Raw genomic sequence first — 17158 nt, 5'->3', positions numbered from 1 at the left:
AATTTGGTCTCAAAATGACCGGAATACGCATGTTTATATATGCACTATGAAGGTTTCTAAGCTCTAAAACCTTCACTTTTCGAGATATTCAAGAAAAAACTATTTTATTTAATTTGCATGGGGCGCAAAAAGTACTCCACTAGCAGGCTCAAGTTGAGTATGCATTATGAGCGGCACAACTTTTCTCAACGGTTTCTGGCTAAATTGACCCTGAGGAACAAAACTAGGGTGCTATCGTTTACTGTCACCCCAGCGAACATTGAGATTTTGCTACGCACTTTTCTCATGGTCAAATTAGCCAGAAACCGTTGAGAAAAGTCATGCCGCTCATACTTCATACTCAACCTATGGGCTGCTACTGGAGTAATTGAGTTAGTGACCGTTTTTAAAACATGATGGCCAGTGTCGGTCTGGGGTAAGATTACAAGTCTTGCATCACTTTCTCTTGGGGTGAACTTTAAAAAAAATGCTCTGGATTGTTAGAATGTGTTAGACAGGTATAATTAGATACACATTTGTCAACTTTCCCTGTTCAAAAATGTTTGTGTTCAAAAAATTTCAGACCAACGTGCCACAACCAGCAGAAAAACTTTGAAAATTTGCTGAAATGTTTCTGACTCATGCAAAGCAAATCATTCGAACAGTGTTTGGACACCCTGAATGCTTTGCTCCAAGAGGTCTGTTTACAGCAGCCATTTCCACATTTTCATGAGAAGCCCCCTCCACTTAAGAGACACTCAGGGCCCTATGTGGGTCACAAACAGAAGTAGAGGAAAGCAGCATGCAAACAGAGCACAGCGTGTGTGTGTGTGTGTGTGTATTCTGCTGGCTGACAGTGACTGCCTCTGCGTAGAAGCTGATTAGTGCTTGGCTTTGACAACTTGTCAGATGAATCACTTAGTGTTGAATATATAGTGTTGTGAAAAGCGATACCCTCAGAGTATGACCAACAGGTTTGGCCACATAGTTGCAGTAAGCCATTTGATATGTTGCGGTAGTGAACTTGTCATTCAGTTAGTCATCGCACTTGTTGACATGGACCAAAAAAAACCGAAAACATATCATCTCATTATCTTTGTAAAACGATAGACGATTGTCATGTGGGTACCTTACCATTATGTCTCACATCCCCTATCAAGTAGGAAAATCTTAGCAAAATGCCAACGCCAAAGAGCACTTGGAGGGGACGGTGTTGGTCATAGTCCCCACACCAGTGGATGACTCACCCTCAGCCTCTGATGCACTCTGGTAAAGATCAGGTGCCATAAATAATTGTATGATTCATGCCCAGCCAACTCTCCCTCGCCCAATCAATACAAGGGAAGAGCCATCAAGTCGTTTCGTTCATTTCCTTTTTCCGGGGCTGTGGCCTCGGTAGGTACATTCTGTCCATCAGGCTGCCAGAGCCTGATATCTGAAAACACGAAAGCTAAATGCTTCACTCTGCCTCTCAGTGTCTACTTCTGTGATCTAGGAGAAATGAAACTCCTCCACCACCACAAACGAATTAGGAGATAGGATCTGATGATATGTAATTCGGCATGAATAAAACCATCAGTGTGATATCTTCATACCTAATCATCAGGCTAATCTTAAAATGGCTAATCAAGAGTCTTTTGAATAAAATAAAAAAAAACGTAAAAGTAAAAGAGTGATTTTTTTATGAGAATATACACCTGGATACAATGCTGTTCATTTTCTCTTTTGTTGCCAGTGTGAATACTTGCTAAAAATACATCTTGTGTTTGTACACAGCAGGATTAGGTGTATGAGTAAGTGAGGTGACAAGGTGAAGAAAAGGATTATCAAAACAATTCATAACATGTACGTACATAGTTATTCAGTAGTCAGTATCGATGCTGTTATTCAACCACAGCAGCGAGAATAACTGGGTTTTTTCTGGTATATTAACCAGAAGAAACCAGACATGGTGCGTCTGAATGCGTCATGATGCGTCTGAAGGGAGACTAAACGACACACAAGGAGATAAAACCACTGTTAACAACTGGCTCTACCGGTAGTTTTGAAATCATGCAAAGCATGATGATTTGCTATTCAAACATAGCCCTGCTGACATGACTCATCAGCACAAAAACTCAGAACAAAACTTACAGTACAGTTTGTATCCACACAGAAGACAAATCGAGCAACTGTGTTTCGGACTGTTCTGTCCTTGGTACCTTAAAGAATTGCACAAGCTGAAATAATTTTTGTTGAATATCTTATAGCTAAACATACTTTGTGAAAAAGCTCAAATGTCTGCACAACAGTTCTAGTATGCCTGCATGGGACAGAATTTAACCTACAGTAAAGCAATACCTCTTTTCAACATGAGCCCTTGTATACTGAGTATGACTAGCACTCAGCCAAAACACAGTAAGACCACTCTACCTGTGCCAGACATGTGAGATAGCCTTTTGGTGGTACTGTAGCCATGCCTTTTACATGCAGCAGGCCTCAAGAATGGTTAATGATGCCGGCTCAGTCTGAAACAAGACCAGCTGGTGTTGAGTTACCCTCTCTGTCCTCCAAAAAAACGGGCTGCCTAAGCAGGTCAAGACTCTCTGAATCCCAAATCACCCAGTAATTCCCCTCATTCCTTTGTCCACTGTTCACCGATCATTAAGGATGCTTTCACTGGGAACCGCTTAACTAGTCATTTATAAATTCTGCCTTGGCATTTCAAAAATATGCATATGTTTTCATGAGTCAAATGACTGTTCAACACTGCCGTTGTATTATCCATAAAACACGTCAGAGGCATGAGAGTGACTGGGCCTTGGGGGTGCACCTAAACTGCCCTCTGTGGTCTGCAGGGCCTTGCAACTGGATCTGAGGGGTATTGTGGAAGCAGGGGCTGGGCCTACAGACATCTTAGAGAGTTCCTGGTTGGTGTGAGTGAGTGGACGGCTGCTGACTGGGCCTCTTGTTGCTGCGCCGCTACCCTGTCCCTCTGGCCTGGCATCGCCATCCCACAATTCTCACTCTGTTCAGAATATCCTGCGGCGAGAATGAGCTCATGAGAAATAGGCTGGCAGGGCCCAGCTAGTCTCCCTCTTTCTATACACACACACACACACACACACATATATGAGCTGCAGGAAAAGTTTACTGGTTGCATTAGTTTTATCCTCTTTTTTTAGATCAAATCTAGCTGTGCTCAGAGACAGGGTACAGTCTGAGTGGAAATCAGCTGACCTGTGGTTTCCTAACACCCTTTCTGGCTGTTTACTCACGTCACACTGGTAGTTCTGCAATCTCAAATAATTTTTCAGCACATACAGCAACACTTCTTGTCGATGATTGTTACAGCGGTATATGTTCCAGTCAATGGGTAAAGAATGCTACTCAAAATGTTTTATTGCTTTTTCCAGGTCACATGGTTGTGAAACATATATCTGTGTCCTTGGAACAGGTTCACTGAGCAATTTTGCGAGATTCATTTAACGCAAAAACAATACATTTTACTGCTTTGTAGACATATATTATGTTACCTTATAGTCATCAAACATAGTGTTAAATATTCCAAAGACACAACGTACATATACAAAAATCTACACTGTCTACAATATTGGTGGCAACCAGATGTAAATGGCTTATTTTTGTCTCTGTCTATGAGCCTCATTTCTTTCCATGACTCACACTTACACAGTTCCAGAATAATCATGTCAGACAACACAGTTACTATAAATGAGGACTCACACCAGACTCAGTTAATAATACATTTGAGCCACTAGTTTGCTTTCTTTAACTCTTGAAGGTTGATACTTCATGATCATGTTATCAGGAGATTTCTCCATCTTACTGACACCAGCACCTTACACAACTGTGTGTGGCTGTTCTCCACTCCGGTGCATCAGCATAGTTAACATTAAGAGAGAAGTAACAAGAGCCCATCTTAGTATTTACAAGGAGAAGTAGTAAAAGAAATCGGGGGGGATCCAATCTAGGCATTTGGCATGTAACTGCCATTGAAAATAGATAGGCTTTTCAATGCCTAATTACTTGATTGCAATTCCCCCTCTAATGTAATTCTATACACACAGTACAAACGTTATACCCATTTCAATCTTAATGCACTTGCCTGTCTTACAAGCTTATCACAGTATGTCTAAAAATAACACCACTGGGCGCTGGGAAGACCGTGACTCTGGGAAACTGACGTCCCATAACACTGAGTAGCGGAAAGATGAGCCTCGTATCAATGGCATCCTTTACAAACAGAGAAGCAGCTATTTCAGCAGTTTGGTGCTCTTGACTGTATTGCTGGAGTGTTGAAAAACTGTTGGCCAGTAGGAAAACTGTAAATCTTTTAAAAATAAATACTGTAAAAAAAAAGAGAAGAGTACGTAGTAAGGATGTGGTGCGTCTTTAAGACACCAATCATTTGCGAGTCATACATGCATTTGCTATGCTAGCTGATGAAGAATCAGGGAAGCCCTGCAGAGAAAAAATGGTTCTCAGCCTAGAATATTTGCACCAGTATTTTTGTTACAGTATTCAAACAGGCACGTCTTTCACACAAAAAAAATAAAGAAGCTGTCAGCTGTGAACATAACTTGGTTGAAAGGCAGCCATGACAACCTGGGCATGTACTGTATGGTCCTCTGTATGTCTCTCTGTGTCTTCCTCCAGCTGTGAGAACAAAGACCCATACAAAGTCAGTCCCCTACAACATCCAGCCTTTTAAAGCACACTCCCACCAACCAAGAGAGTGCTTCCCTCTTTGGGTAAAAAAAATGTAATATCACTCCGGTCAGTTGTTGCTTTTTAATTCAAAGCGGCTGTACACTGGCTTGGGCTTCTTGTTGTACTGGTTGACCAAGTCCAGCTTGCTGTGACCCAGCGTCATTCGCTTTTCATCCCCGCGGTTCAACCAGTGGTCATTGCCAAGGCTATCTTTCGGGATGGGGGCAGGGGCTGGTAAAACCTGTTTACTTTCCGGCTCATTTTGGGAGAGGTCTGGACCGCCGTAGGCTGTACTTTGAGTGGGCGACCTCCTGAAGACATAGGGATCTCTGTCTTTGCTGGGCATGGTGAAGAGATCCGTGAGTTTGTTGAAAATGTTAGCGGAAGGAGTTTGTTTGGGGCTGAACTTGTTCTCCATGGGCTGGGCTGCTGGAGGAATCTTTGGATTGCTGCCGTATAAGTAGCTCTTGTGGTCGTACAGGCCCAGAGCCTGGAACTTGCTGGTGGGCCCTCCCAGGTTGGCTCTGAGAAACTCGGGTGTGCCCGCTCTGGCCCAGTCCATGCCAGCGGTGGGGCCGAAGAGCGGGCGCTCGGGTACGGGGTTCTGGATGAAGCCGTTGGGGGAGCCCCGCATCAGGGGACCGCCCGTGATCTGTGGTGTCTGGCTCTGGCCTCCGTGCCTGTCTGACACTTTCTGGGCGCTGTTGGCCTCCTGCTTGTCCTGGGTGACCTTGTAAATGGCAGCGGGCTTCCCGGGTGCGGCTTTGATGCTGGACATGCTGCTGCTGGACTGGGTGCTCGAGTGGTCCGAGAATCTATCTTGGTTAATCCTGTCCTGCAGGAATTCGAGTCCCATGTTGGTTGTGGACATGGGCGGAGACGGGAAGTGGGGGAGATCATCATCGTCGGGGTTGTAGAAACGATCAACAATCTGAGAGTCTGCGTAGAGGCAGCGGAACTCCCGGTCGAAGCTTTCTGTTATTCGGCCTGAGAAGTGGAGGAGCATGTTGCTGTGGACTTGTGCTGACAACCAGGTGAAGCTACAGGGAAGGAATCAGAGCAAAACGAAGAGTTCTGTCATCTTTATGGTTTAAGCACTTCAGACCCCTCTTATTAACATGCAGAAGAACACAGGTTTTGGTAATCTATGAAAAACCTTGTCCTATGTAACTAAGTCCTGTTTTAAGATGAACAAACTGAAAAGCCCAGCTCCGGTATGTCAGAATGTTCCAGTGAAAGAACAGAGAGAACTGAAGAACTCTAGCTATGTCTGACATTAATCCCTTAATGGAGTTTAGACAACATCCAAAAAAATGTATGACCTTCAATGGAATGTAAGAGTGCTGAACTCTACTACGCTCTGCAGTAGAACTTTGCTGAACTTCCTAATACCCTGTGAAACATATAGAAGGTCCAGTAATTTACTAAAATAGGAAACATAATATGGGTCCCTGAAACACTTTAAGTTATGCTCTCACTGCAAAGTGGAAAGGAATCAGGTGTCTTTGTCCTTTAAAGGGTGGCATGCTGTGAGTGTGGTTAGCCAACATTCACCAAAGGCACAAAAGCACCTTCAACCTTTACTGGAATACTATTCAACTGTGATCACAATGCAGAACTATTACCAACCCCATGGATGCATTTAGACGCTGCTGTGTTGCTTGATTGCCTCTACTGTCTCGTTGTTTTTGTGACAATGACAAATAAAGTACTTTGAACTTTGAACTTTGAACTTTGATTAACTGTTACTGCACTGTCAAATGACGTACGAGACACAAGTGCTAAGTTGAGTGTTTACTTTTCTCTTGTACGGGCTCATTTGTTTCACACCTCAGTTTCACATTTCACAACTTTACGTGAGAGATATGCTAATGTTGGACTTAGCAGGCTCCCCTTTGAATTGCAGGTGCTGTAGGTGCTGTAAAACATTGAATTTTCACCCGTTGTTCTGACTAAGCACTTAAGACATTCACACAAGCCTCGCCCACAGTGAACAGTTTGCGCTCTCACCCACTAGTTAAACCTTGCCTGCCTCTCGACACACTCCTTTCCCTAAAACGACACAATGCCTCCAGAACAAACAAGCATTGTCAAGATGGCTGCTTCACATCATGGACACACAAACGTCTGTGGGCATGTGATTCAGCACATGATTCTGGAGCTAAGCTAATATATACACAACAGCCATCCTCAGACCTTGACAAACACTGGCTACGTTTACACTAGAAGCACCTTTGCACAATATAAATATTAAAATTCAGAGTGTAATACTGCTCCACATCAAGGAATTAGGCATGTTTGCTAATCCCTCGCTCACAACGACAATCCAGAAACAATACACTGTGGTGTTAAAGTATTAAAGAAGGGAAGAGGGAACTCCGTGAGGAGGCCTACAGCGGCAGCCCCCGGGTGCTGCTACTTAGACTGCATCCCTGAGATGCCGAATCATCATGTTTTCATCACTGTGAGCTGCGAAAATCCCCAGCACTCGCTGCAGAGGAGCAGTCTGAACTCCGGCTGACACCTACACATCTCTGAGAATATGCCCAGCAAAATGGTGGACGATGGGGATGTAGCCTGCTTTACATAAGAGTCGAGCAACTGCAAGGCAGGAGCAAAGCAGCGAGGACTGAAGCAAATATGCTTCAACAGATCTGAGGGACTCACTGAGGGTAAAAAGGCCTCATATCCAAGCCAATGTTGCCTGGTCTTTGTTGTTCAACATTAAAAGCAGATACTCCTATTAGTAAGCCATAACCATAAACTTCCACTATCCACAATTTATAATCTAAAGGAATGAAGATTTTCATACTTTGTTTTACGATAGCTGTTTCCATGATGTTTATAAACCTTCTTTTTGTATTTTACAAGTTAAACATGTGTGCCATTTTAGCATATAGCCTCCTAAATGATCATCAATGTCACTCCTGTCCTTCCAATTGAAACATGTTGGACTTAACCGTGGGAAACTGAGAGGAGCGTGGCTTTAAGTCCTCAGTAAGGAAACTGGTTAGTTCTGCTAGAGGGGTGCTTGAGGGGCAGAGGAATGGGCCTTGGGCATGCTCTCACCTGTAGGAGCCAGCAAGGACTTCCTCGCAGTCAACGATCATGAATTTTTCTTCAACCTGTCCTGTAAACTTTTTCCCACTTCTGGTGCAGTACGTGTCCCCACAAACAGTGCGGATTCGCATGTTCTGGAGAGAGAGAGAGAGAGAGAGAGAGAGAGAGAGAAACAACACAGAGTACAAAGAATGAGGAATTAAACAAAGAATCACAATCATGAATGTATACATTTGCTGCAAGGCCAGCAAGCACACAACATAAGAGAAGCCCATGACCTGCTTACTGGAGCTCGCTTGAGAAGACAATAAGACTAAGCACAACTTGTTAGTAATATTCCAAATGAGAACACCAGTGGGATACGACCATTGTCATATTTAGTGTATAATTCCTATTCTTACTGTTTATTATATTAAAGTGACAAGTATTTAAGTTAAAAATGACATAATTTATATCCATTCACTAACACAAAGACTTACTGCCAGGTGGGAGTTCACAATCTCCAGTGTGCTGCACATGTCCAAAAAACAGTCCAAGTTCTTCTCATCCAGCAGAATATAAACAGGAACTTTCCTTTTGCTAGAAGCCTCAATAAGATCACAGAACAAATCTACATCTGTGAAGACGTCCATTACCAAAGCAATAACCTGCAAACGGAAGGTGAGGTTTGGGTCAAGGATACTGAATGCATTGAACACTGAACTCTGTAATTGGCCTACACTGTAGTTTTGATGGCATGCATTATATGTAAATAATATTCCTTTCATTGTTCCAAACACTGACAAGTTTGGTCTTTTTGAAAAGATTTACTGTTGATGTAATTAAGCCTACAATGTTGAAACTGCTGCAAACAATAAGGTGGTGTACACAATTTTCATTTTAGTACACTCCCAGGAGTCCCCTACCATTCATAATGCAAAACATATATCAACCTACAAACTAAGTTGCTTATCATTGACATAAATGTTATTGAGCCATTTAACAACCAACTGGTTTATGGCTGGATGTTTTGAGCATATGACTACCGTCAATTATCAAACTAAGTAAAACATTTACATTATATTTGATAATAGATAGGGGTAAAAAGGGTGTCTGTGTGCAGCAGCAAGACAAGCACATGCATGAATTTCTTCAGTAGTAAGATCAGTAAAAGCAGAACAGAATGGGACATTTTAGGTGTGGTGTCGTATAATTGTTTTTGAAGGAAACACCGTTGTTATTCTGGGAACAATACACGGAAAAGTTGCAGCACACACCATCAAAACTTCCGTGATTAAAGTGATAAATCAGCTACAGTATGTCGTTCAGGACGTTTGTTGAAGGTATTGTAGGTACAGTCGTTGTCGTTTTAAATATAACATACACACCATATGATTCTACATTGAACCCACAAAAAGACACTGCATTGCGTTACATCAGTCAACTGTCCCATTAGGCCTATATGAGTTAAAACATGGGAAGGGGTAAAAGCTTACTTTCTTCGCTTTACTAATCAGAGAGCGAATTAAATCTTTAATATTTTGTGATTTGTCTCTCTGAAAGTAAATCTGTGTCTCCGATGGTCCAAACCGGTGAGGAGGGTCTGGCCAGCCCAATTCCAGTATAGGTGGCTCGTCGTCAGACATCATGGGAAAGTAAGTCCCCGAAGTTAACTCGGACACCGTGTCTCCGTCAAAGTCCCTGTCATTGCCGTTGCTGCTGCTTTCGGGGGAAGAGTTCTTGTTGGCATTATCTATAATGTAGCGAATGTCAAGCGGAGACAGAAAGCTTAATTCTTTTTCCTCAGCGAGGACCTTACGATACTCCTTCTCTCCTGACTCGAGCAAACCATCGGTTGCCAACCTGGCGGCTTCATTGTGACTGAACTCCAGTGTAGATGTCTGTCGCCATGGGTTTTTCACTTCATCCAGCCTGGTGGCGAGTTTACCTTTAGCACGTCCGGAGTGTGGAGTCGGTCGGAGGGCCTCCGAATTATTCATTGTTAGAGGGTTAGCTAGCACTGAAATATAAAATATAAGTAACTCCTTATTGGTCGTAAAAAGTAAACAAACAAACAAACAAACCGTACGACGGTCACTGAAATGTCTAGCGCAATAGCAAGTGGCCAACTGCGCTCGTCTTGTTTCTAGTCATGTCTGTGACAGTCTCAGGGGGTTCGCGTATTGTTGCTGTGGTAAGTCTCAACAGAGCTCAACTTCTCCCCCACCTGTAGCGTATCTACCTGCCGGTGTGGAAAGCGTGCTCTAGCTCCACCCCTGAGTCACAAGATATGAAAAACACTTCACTGTCTCTACAGAATCGTTTTACTGAGGCAGGGTGAGTCGAATGCTCAACCTAAATTCGTATGAGTACCCACACAGACACCCTCCCTTTGTCGCGTTGGATAATGTTATTAAGGAACAAAGACGGATTAGATCGGCTGCCATTTTTTGCAGTTGTCGACACTTTTGAGTACACGTTTCACGTGTAGGCTTATTCTTTTAACTATTAATATGTAATTATTATAATTTATAATTATTTATAAAGCATATATCTGCATCACCCTAAAATCTACTGACATACCTCTCTGACACTTTTGGAATTTTGGAACACTGTAATCTACCAGTTTACTAAAGGGTAGGTCTAGACAGACTTATTATTGTGCCACACAGCCTCTCCTGTCAAAAACCTGCTTTACTGGCTGATTAAAAAACAGTAAGCTTACTAGCTCTACAATGCATTAAAGGTGCAGTATGCAGGATTTAGTGGCATCTAGCGGTAATGCTGTAGATTGCAACCAACTGAATACCTCTCCCTATCCAAGCATGTAGAAGCTACAGTGGCCGTCAGGTGCCATAAAAATGCAAAAGGCCCTCTCTAGTGCCAGTGTTTTGGTTTGTCCATTCATTTGTACAAAACATGATGGCGCAACCTAATGGACTTCTTGGAAGAGGACCCACTCCCTATGTAGATATAAAGGTCTCATTCAAAGCTAAATGAAAACACAACAATTCGTAGTTACAGGTGATTAAACACTAATGAAAACATAATTATGAATACTGTATCCCATTTCTGCTAATAAATCACCTTAAATCCTCCAAAATGCACCTTTAATCCAGCATGTGGTACAGACTGGCCATTGTGATAAGGTCATGCTGTCTATTGTAATTACATCAACTAAATTAATTATAATTTTCTGCCTCTCTAAAACCTGAAGGCCAGCCTAAACAATACATAAAGCTGAGGCAATAGTTAACTCATCATTTGACTGGTAAATAAGGAGGGTGTGCCTATCCAAAAAAGTTACGAGACATCTTTGGAGAGCTGCCTCCCTTGGCCGACAAGTTCTGACACCCTCAGCAGCATGTTCACAAAGCTCCAGCCAAAGCTGCCTCTTTATGTCAGTAGAAGTTTCAGGTCCACCTATTGTGTGACTCATGTTAGTGCTATAGAACAGTATAGTGAGTAAGAATACACTGCACAGCCAAGGACAAACAGAGACGTTTCTTGTCATGTCGGGCACCCAGTGTAAATATCTTACTAATCTTAAGGATTTAAAAAAAGATAAAGAAAAGGAAAGGTTTATAGGAGGGTGCTTTGACTGGTGTTTAACGTTAAGAATATGATAAGTATTTAGGCTATATCTATGGTTGTAACCACTGTTAATGTTTGGTCACTTATATGAGGTCTGATTAATTATTGTGGATCTAATGGATTGTGGTGCAGTGCACTCAACGTGGGTAATTCTCTGTTTTAACATAAGATGATTGAGCTGATACGAATAAGGAAAAAAACAAAAAAGAAAGGTCTTTTGTCTGTAAGAAACTAACTAGATATTTTGCAGACAGTAGCAGCTGTACTTGCAGATAGAAAAAAAATGAAATATTCCCATAGATTATATAAAATCAAAAGAGAAACACAAACACAAGGACTAAAATTTTGATACTGTAATTATGTAATTACACTATTATTACTATGATAGCACCAAGTGGCTAGGGATTTAAACAGCATTTCATCTCATTGAGAAAAACAGGCTCTATTGTATGGAGGATGGATCGAGTTCTGCAGTCTGAGTCCCTCCAGCCCTTCCAAGTCCTCACCTTTCTCTTGAGTCTGTAAAACTCTGGGCAAGCTCTTTACTGTAAATACAGAGATGCTGACTGGGTCTTGGCACTGGATTTACTACAGAAAAATCAGGCTCAACCAGACTCCAGTGACAATTTCTACAGAAAAAGAAGACTCCACCACAACAATATTGTTATTCTGTGGGGAAACTGATACACCACGTGAATGTCTGACTACACAATTGAGGCCTGCAACAGAGCACCCTTCTTAAAGCAAGACACAGGGACCTTTGATGGAGACATTTACATAAAGGTTTGGGATTGCATCCTCTCCAGTGATAGGCTAACAGTTATATAGCAAAAGTGTCAGAGAATGATATAGCCTATCTTTAAGTCACACTGAGTGGAGTCTAATGCATACACAAGGGGGTATGCAGGGGAGGATAGAGAAGCACAGACAGATGGACAGAGGTGACAAGCACTAGAAATACATAAATTAACAGGTACACAGTGTGTTTTATAGAAGAATCAGGAATCTGGAAAGCTGATTGTTTGATCTATGCTCATTTAAAGGGCTCAAGGCTACACACAAGGCTATATATTTAATTGTGTTGTACCCTAACAAGGATTTGTTGAATTTAAATTAAACAACTGAAAAGACATTGCCGTAGTCAAGACAAGCAAATTAATGACATGGTCTATGTTGTGCAAGTTTTTTTAGTTAGCTGTGGGAATTCCATGGTGATGTGGAGGTGACAATGCAAGCGTTTTTCTTGATTTGTAAGACGTTTCTTGATGCAACTACGTGTTGTCAAATTGAGTTTTTTAAATGCGTTTTCTGTTGCGTTTTCAAGTGTTGTGGCCTCTCCTGGACACCGTGTAAAATACATCAGCATCATGATTGGTTTAAAAGGGATTGAAATGACACTCCCTGATATCAGTCTTCACATTTGAATGACTAAACAAGAGTTTGGGGATAAGACTTTGCTTTACTTTGCTTTACCTTTACCATGTGGAGAGTGGAGTTCATCCACAACTTGTTTTCCAAGGTCCCAGGTGCTTAATGAGACAAAATGTGGCAGGACTGGTTTTGACATAGATCTACATGTCACCTACAATGGAAAGTTATGCTACTGTGTCAAAGGTTAACGTGAGTCTATAATTGTTGTAATTAAGAGAAAAGGACACAAAATACCCACTGTATTAATCAAATAGCTGCTTATTCAGAGGTTACATGGAGTATCGTATATCATCACCGGAGCCTCTTTTACACAGCTGACAAGGTTAGATATCACTCCATACAGTCATGAGTATGACTATGAACCAGCGTAGCATTAGAACATTCCTATAGAATCAACCAGCCAATCAGGGTGACTTTGGTTGTTTTGTAAGTCAAGTGCTTTGCCATTTCCGGCGGCATCAATATTTCAATCACTCAAGTTGATATGATTAATTCTGAGAGTAAGTGCCAGTAATTACTTTAGGTCAGCTCTCTCAGTATAGCTCTAAATGTACATGACAGATTTAGCCTTGCAGCAAGGGAAAGACAAAAAATGACAGCATTACGAGACATGATTATACCCAAACTTGCCATGGCAGGTTCATAAGCCTTTAACAGAGGCTGGATGTCTAGTAATGCCACTGAAGTCAGGACTGTGAGTTGACAGCAGTTGGTTCAAGTTATTTCAGTAAAGGAAGCGGAAACATAATTTCAGCTTTCTGTCACACATTCAGAATCACCAGTGATGTGCTTATATCACCCATAATTGAACTAGCCACAGAAACCAATTGAGTTACACAGGATGATGTAACTCTCCCTTACAATTCAAACACAATAGGCAATACCTCAGAGATTATGTAACTTACTATCAGTCCTATAACAACTATCAAAATATAGGATTACAAACCCAGCCTTTATTGGTTACTGTTGTTTTGGTAGTAATATAATTTAATATCTTCCAATATGTGCAAGTAAAGCAAACTTTGCTGTAAAATTACATGACATTTTTAAGGTAATGCTTTATCTTAACTGAGGTTTTAGCCTCTTGATCCGGTAACTTTTGCCAAAAATCTTGCTGCAAAAAGGCAACTTTGATTTCAAGTGAGGAACACCAACTGCTCTGTGCCCCAGTTAAAGCACAAACACTTGACCGGTCAAAGGAGAGCAGTGGCGAGAGTGATCACATACTCTTCTGTGTCAAACTGTACTGTACAGAATGCTTCAGCGCATCGCTGCCTAGTGCATCTGAGCCTATATCAGAGCCAAACTCAACAGATTAATTGTCCTACTATAAACCACCCAGAAACCGCAGCACTGATGAATTGTAGGCAGGTTATGACAGATTTGAGAGGAAATGAGAAAAAAAACAGGTCCACGATTTGGAATAGAATACTGAACCAGAAGAGCAGGTTGTTCTTATTTGATAACTAAATGCTATCCATATGCCCTTTAAACCCCATTGCCAGGGTAATGAAAGTCATGTGAGACACTGTGTTTATTCTTTTTATTTAGAAAACTTCCAAACATGTTTGCCAAAGACTTACACAGAACTGGGACACTTGGTTGCTTTGTGGTGTCATACTTCTAAGTAAATTCTGCAATACAAGGATGTTTGTCTGTTTCCGAGCTCCTCAAACCAGGTGAAAGGAGATTTTTGTCTTGTCACAGCCGATCTCATCCTAATGAATCTACATAGCCATACAGTCACATCCATTAACACCCAGTGACATCTTTCATTCTGTTCCTCCAGACTGGCATAACCTTCTGTTCCATTCATCTTTACGTAATATGCCATGCATGGATTCCGGAGGTGGGAACCTAGGGAACCTTTACCAAGAGGAATCACAAGCTTGCATGTAATTGGTAGCGTATTGCATGTAAAACCCTTAGATATCATTGAAAGGGTTATTTAAGAATTCGTCAAAATACTTTTTCCATTTGAAAATCACAGACCCGCATCCACATAGTGGTTGAAAGGCAGGTCAACAATGTGTCATTGATTTATTCCAGGTGAAGGTGTAAAAATGGCCTTCTCATTAAATGCATTCACCCGCTGTAAACAAACATTTCATTTGAAAAATCACCATCTCTATCGATTCCCCACATCTTTCTTGCCACTAAAATCAAACCATCTCACACAATGATTACAATGTGGATATTCCTTCAGATATGCCTGTCTCTATTCATTTTCAAGCATTTTGTTTAATTATTTATCTAACTTTAACAGAAACTTCATGATAACACTGCACCATGTCCTATTGCATTACTGTACAGTACACTACACTGTAATTTGGATGGCTGCCACGTGATATTAATGATTGCAGGTGTGGTTAGGAACTATTGATAACGGGGTCTGACTGTAATCTGTAAGAGCCATTAAAGAATAAATCACAAGCCACTGACACAGATTGAAAAGGCCCTGTTAACAGATAAAGATCAAGGGAAGCGGGAACCTACTTATCAAAGCATTCACTGCTTCCCTGACTCATTTATGAGTGCAAACAGTGACATGGGTTGGGACCACCGCAATGTTTATGTTTGTCTTCTGGTGGACCTTCCTTGACACCTGAGGGATATTCAAAGTACGTGACAAACCTGGGTAAGTTAACTCAGAAAGAGTGGCAAAACCTCCTACAAGAAGAGCCCCATGGCTTTATTTTGCTAGGAAAATGGGGCCATATGGCTCTTCTATTAGGGGGTCGACCACTTACTGTGAATTAACTGACCCAGGTTTGTCACTAAACCACGTACTTCGAATACCCCCCGTTAGTATAAACAGATGGTGAATGGCAGTTGGGGGAGTCCGAGTTGGCTTCACATAGGGCATCAAGTGATCTGCTATAACAACACTCTGTACTCTCCCTACATTAATGTCATGCAACAATTGTATTGTTATGGCGCTATATAAATAAAATTGAATTGAATTGAATTGAATGGAGAGGGGCAAGGCCTACTGTTCTTACTTACAGCTTAGAGTTGTATCTACAAGTAACTGTAACATATAAATATATATCTGTATATACATATATATCTGTTACATATATCTTTATCTTTACATTACACCCTTACAGTCCTTGTTTCGGGCTTCTTGGACTGTAATTTAGGTCTCCTTATCTCGGTCTGGACGAGGAGGCTGAATCTTATCAATGTGGTTGCTTTTGCTGGTTTTCGAAAGCGGCAACGGGCATGATCTCACATCCTTGTATTGCAGAATTTACTTAGAAGTATGACACCACAAAGTAATCAAGTGTCCCAGTTCTGTGTAAGTCTTTGGCAAACATGTGTGGAAGTATTCTAAATAAAAAGAATAAACACAGTGTCTCACATGACTTTCATTACCCTGGCTATGGGGTTTAAAGGTCATATGGATAGCATTTAGGTTAGTCCCTGGCGACAAACAACAGCTGACAAGCCTGTGTCCTGCCAGTGAGTTTACAGGGCTCATTCCACCCCTTGTTATGGCCAGAGGCCTGCAAACTCCACAGGTAAGGGACCTTTGCACTTGCACAGTTCAGTGACTACACTGCCGCAACCTACAAAGAGAATTTTAACATCTACTGACTGTTTGCTCAGAGGACAGCGATCCTTTAACAATGAGCTGAATGATCGCCTGAAGCTGGCTTTTAAACACATACTCTTGGGGGTGAGACAGCGATAATACAGTTGTATATTCTACACCAGGGGTTCATTTGGGATTTGTAATGTGGGGGGGGGGGGGGGGGGGGCTCTGTGGTTTCAGGGTTGTCATGGGTGCACATTTGACAAAAGGCAAAATATTTGTACATATTTGTGGCAGGCATTTGAATAAAACATTCTTACTTTAAAGTATCATTTTAACCATTTTATACGCATCAGAAAGTAGGCCAATGATTGACATCATTTGACAGACGGTACATTAAATATAACAATGAATCTAATTATATAGCAATAGTGCACTAACTGTGGTTCTGGTGGGGAAATCCATTGACAGTACAAAGGGAAACCCCATGAAGTTCTGATGTTTGCAAGTTGCTTCATTTTATTTCCTCTACTGCTACATAACAATCACTGCAAATAATGTAGGGCCTAATAAGGCATAATGGAAGGAGTGTTTTGGTGATTGTTTGAATTGAATTGTAAAAAATCAATTGGTAGAAAATGGATGTGGTCGATTGTCGCTTGATGAAATTGATGAGTGGATGAGCTGGGTCTGAGCCCCGACCCAGTTGAACCCCTTCTTCAGAGTATTTTGCATTTAAGTTTCCAGAAGAGCTCGGCACCAATTTCACTGAAGGCTCTGTTAAGCCTTTTTTCAGCAAAGTCGTAAGAAATATAAAAGAAAGCTCTTAATTCCCAAGGTGATTCCTCACCAACTTGGATCAAAGAA

At 41.5% G+C, this 17158-nt stretch overlaps 1 protein-coding gene across 1 annotated transcript; it reads right to left on the bottom strand.

Moving 5' to 3' along the window:
* Nucleotides 1-3342: 3342 nt before the first annotated feature.
* On the bottom strand, nt 3343-10090 carry fam83c (family with sequence similarity 83 member C). The gene is made up of 4 exons (XM_012838612.3): nt 9225-10090; nt 8229-8396; nt 7759-7883; nt 3343-5729 (listed from the first exon to the last, which is right to left on the bottom strand). Exons 1-4 carry the CDS (start codon nt 9726-9728, stop codon nt 4757-4759), a joined length of 1770 nt encoding a protein of 589 aa, XP_012694066.1. The 5' UTR covers nt 9729-10090; the 3' UTR covers nt 3343-4756.
* Nucleotides 10091-17158: the final 7068 nt, after the last annotated feature.

This window comes from Clupea harengus, chromosome 5 (assembly GCF_900700415.2).
Source record: "Clupea harengus chromosome 5, Ch_v2.0.2, whole genome shotgun sequence".
In the NCBI taxonomy this organism is placed as follows: Eukaryota; Metazoa; Chordata; class Actinopteri; order Clupeiformes; family Clupeidae; genus Clupea; species Clupea harengus.
This window is presented reverse-complemented; position numbering and strand designations above follow the sequence as displayed.

Excerpts from the sequence above, each read along its gene's own strand:
- fam83c (XM_012838612.3), bottom strand. The coding sequence starts at position 9,728 with ATGAATAATTCGGAGGCCCTCCGACCGACTCCACACTCCGGACGTGCT. Across the intron at positions 8,397-9,224 it reads TGATTAGTAAAGCGAAGAAA|GTTATTGCTTTGGTAATGGA; the intron begins GTAAGCTTTTAC and ends TTCCGTTTGCAG. Across the intron at positions 7,884-8,228 it reads TTGTGAACTCCCACCTGGCA|AACATGCGAATCCGCACTGT; the intron begins GTAAGTCTTTGT and ends CTCTCTCTCCAG.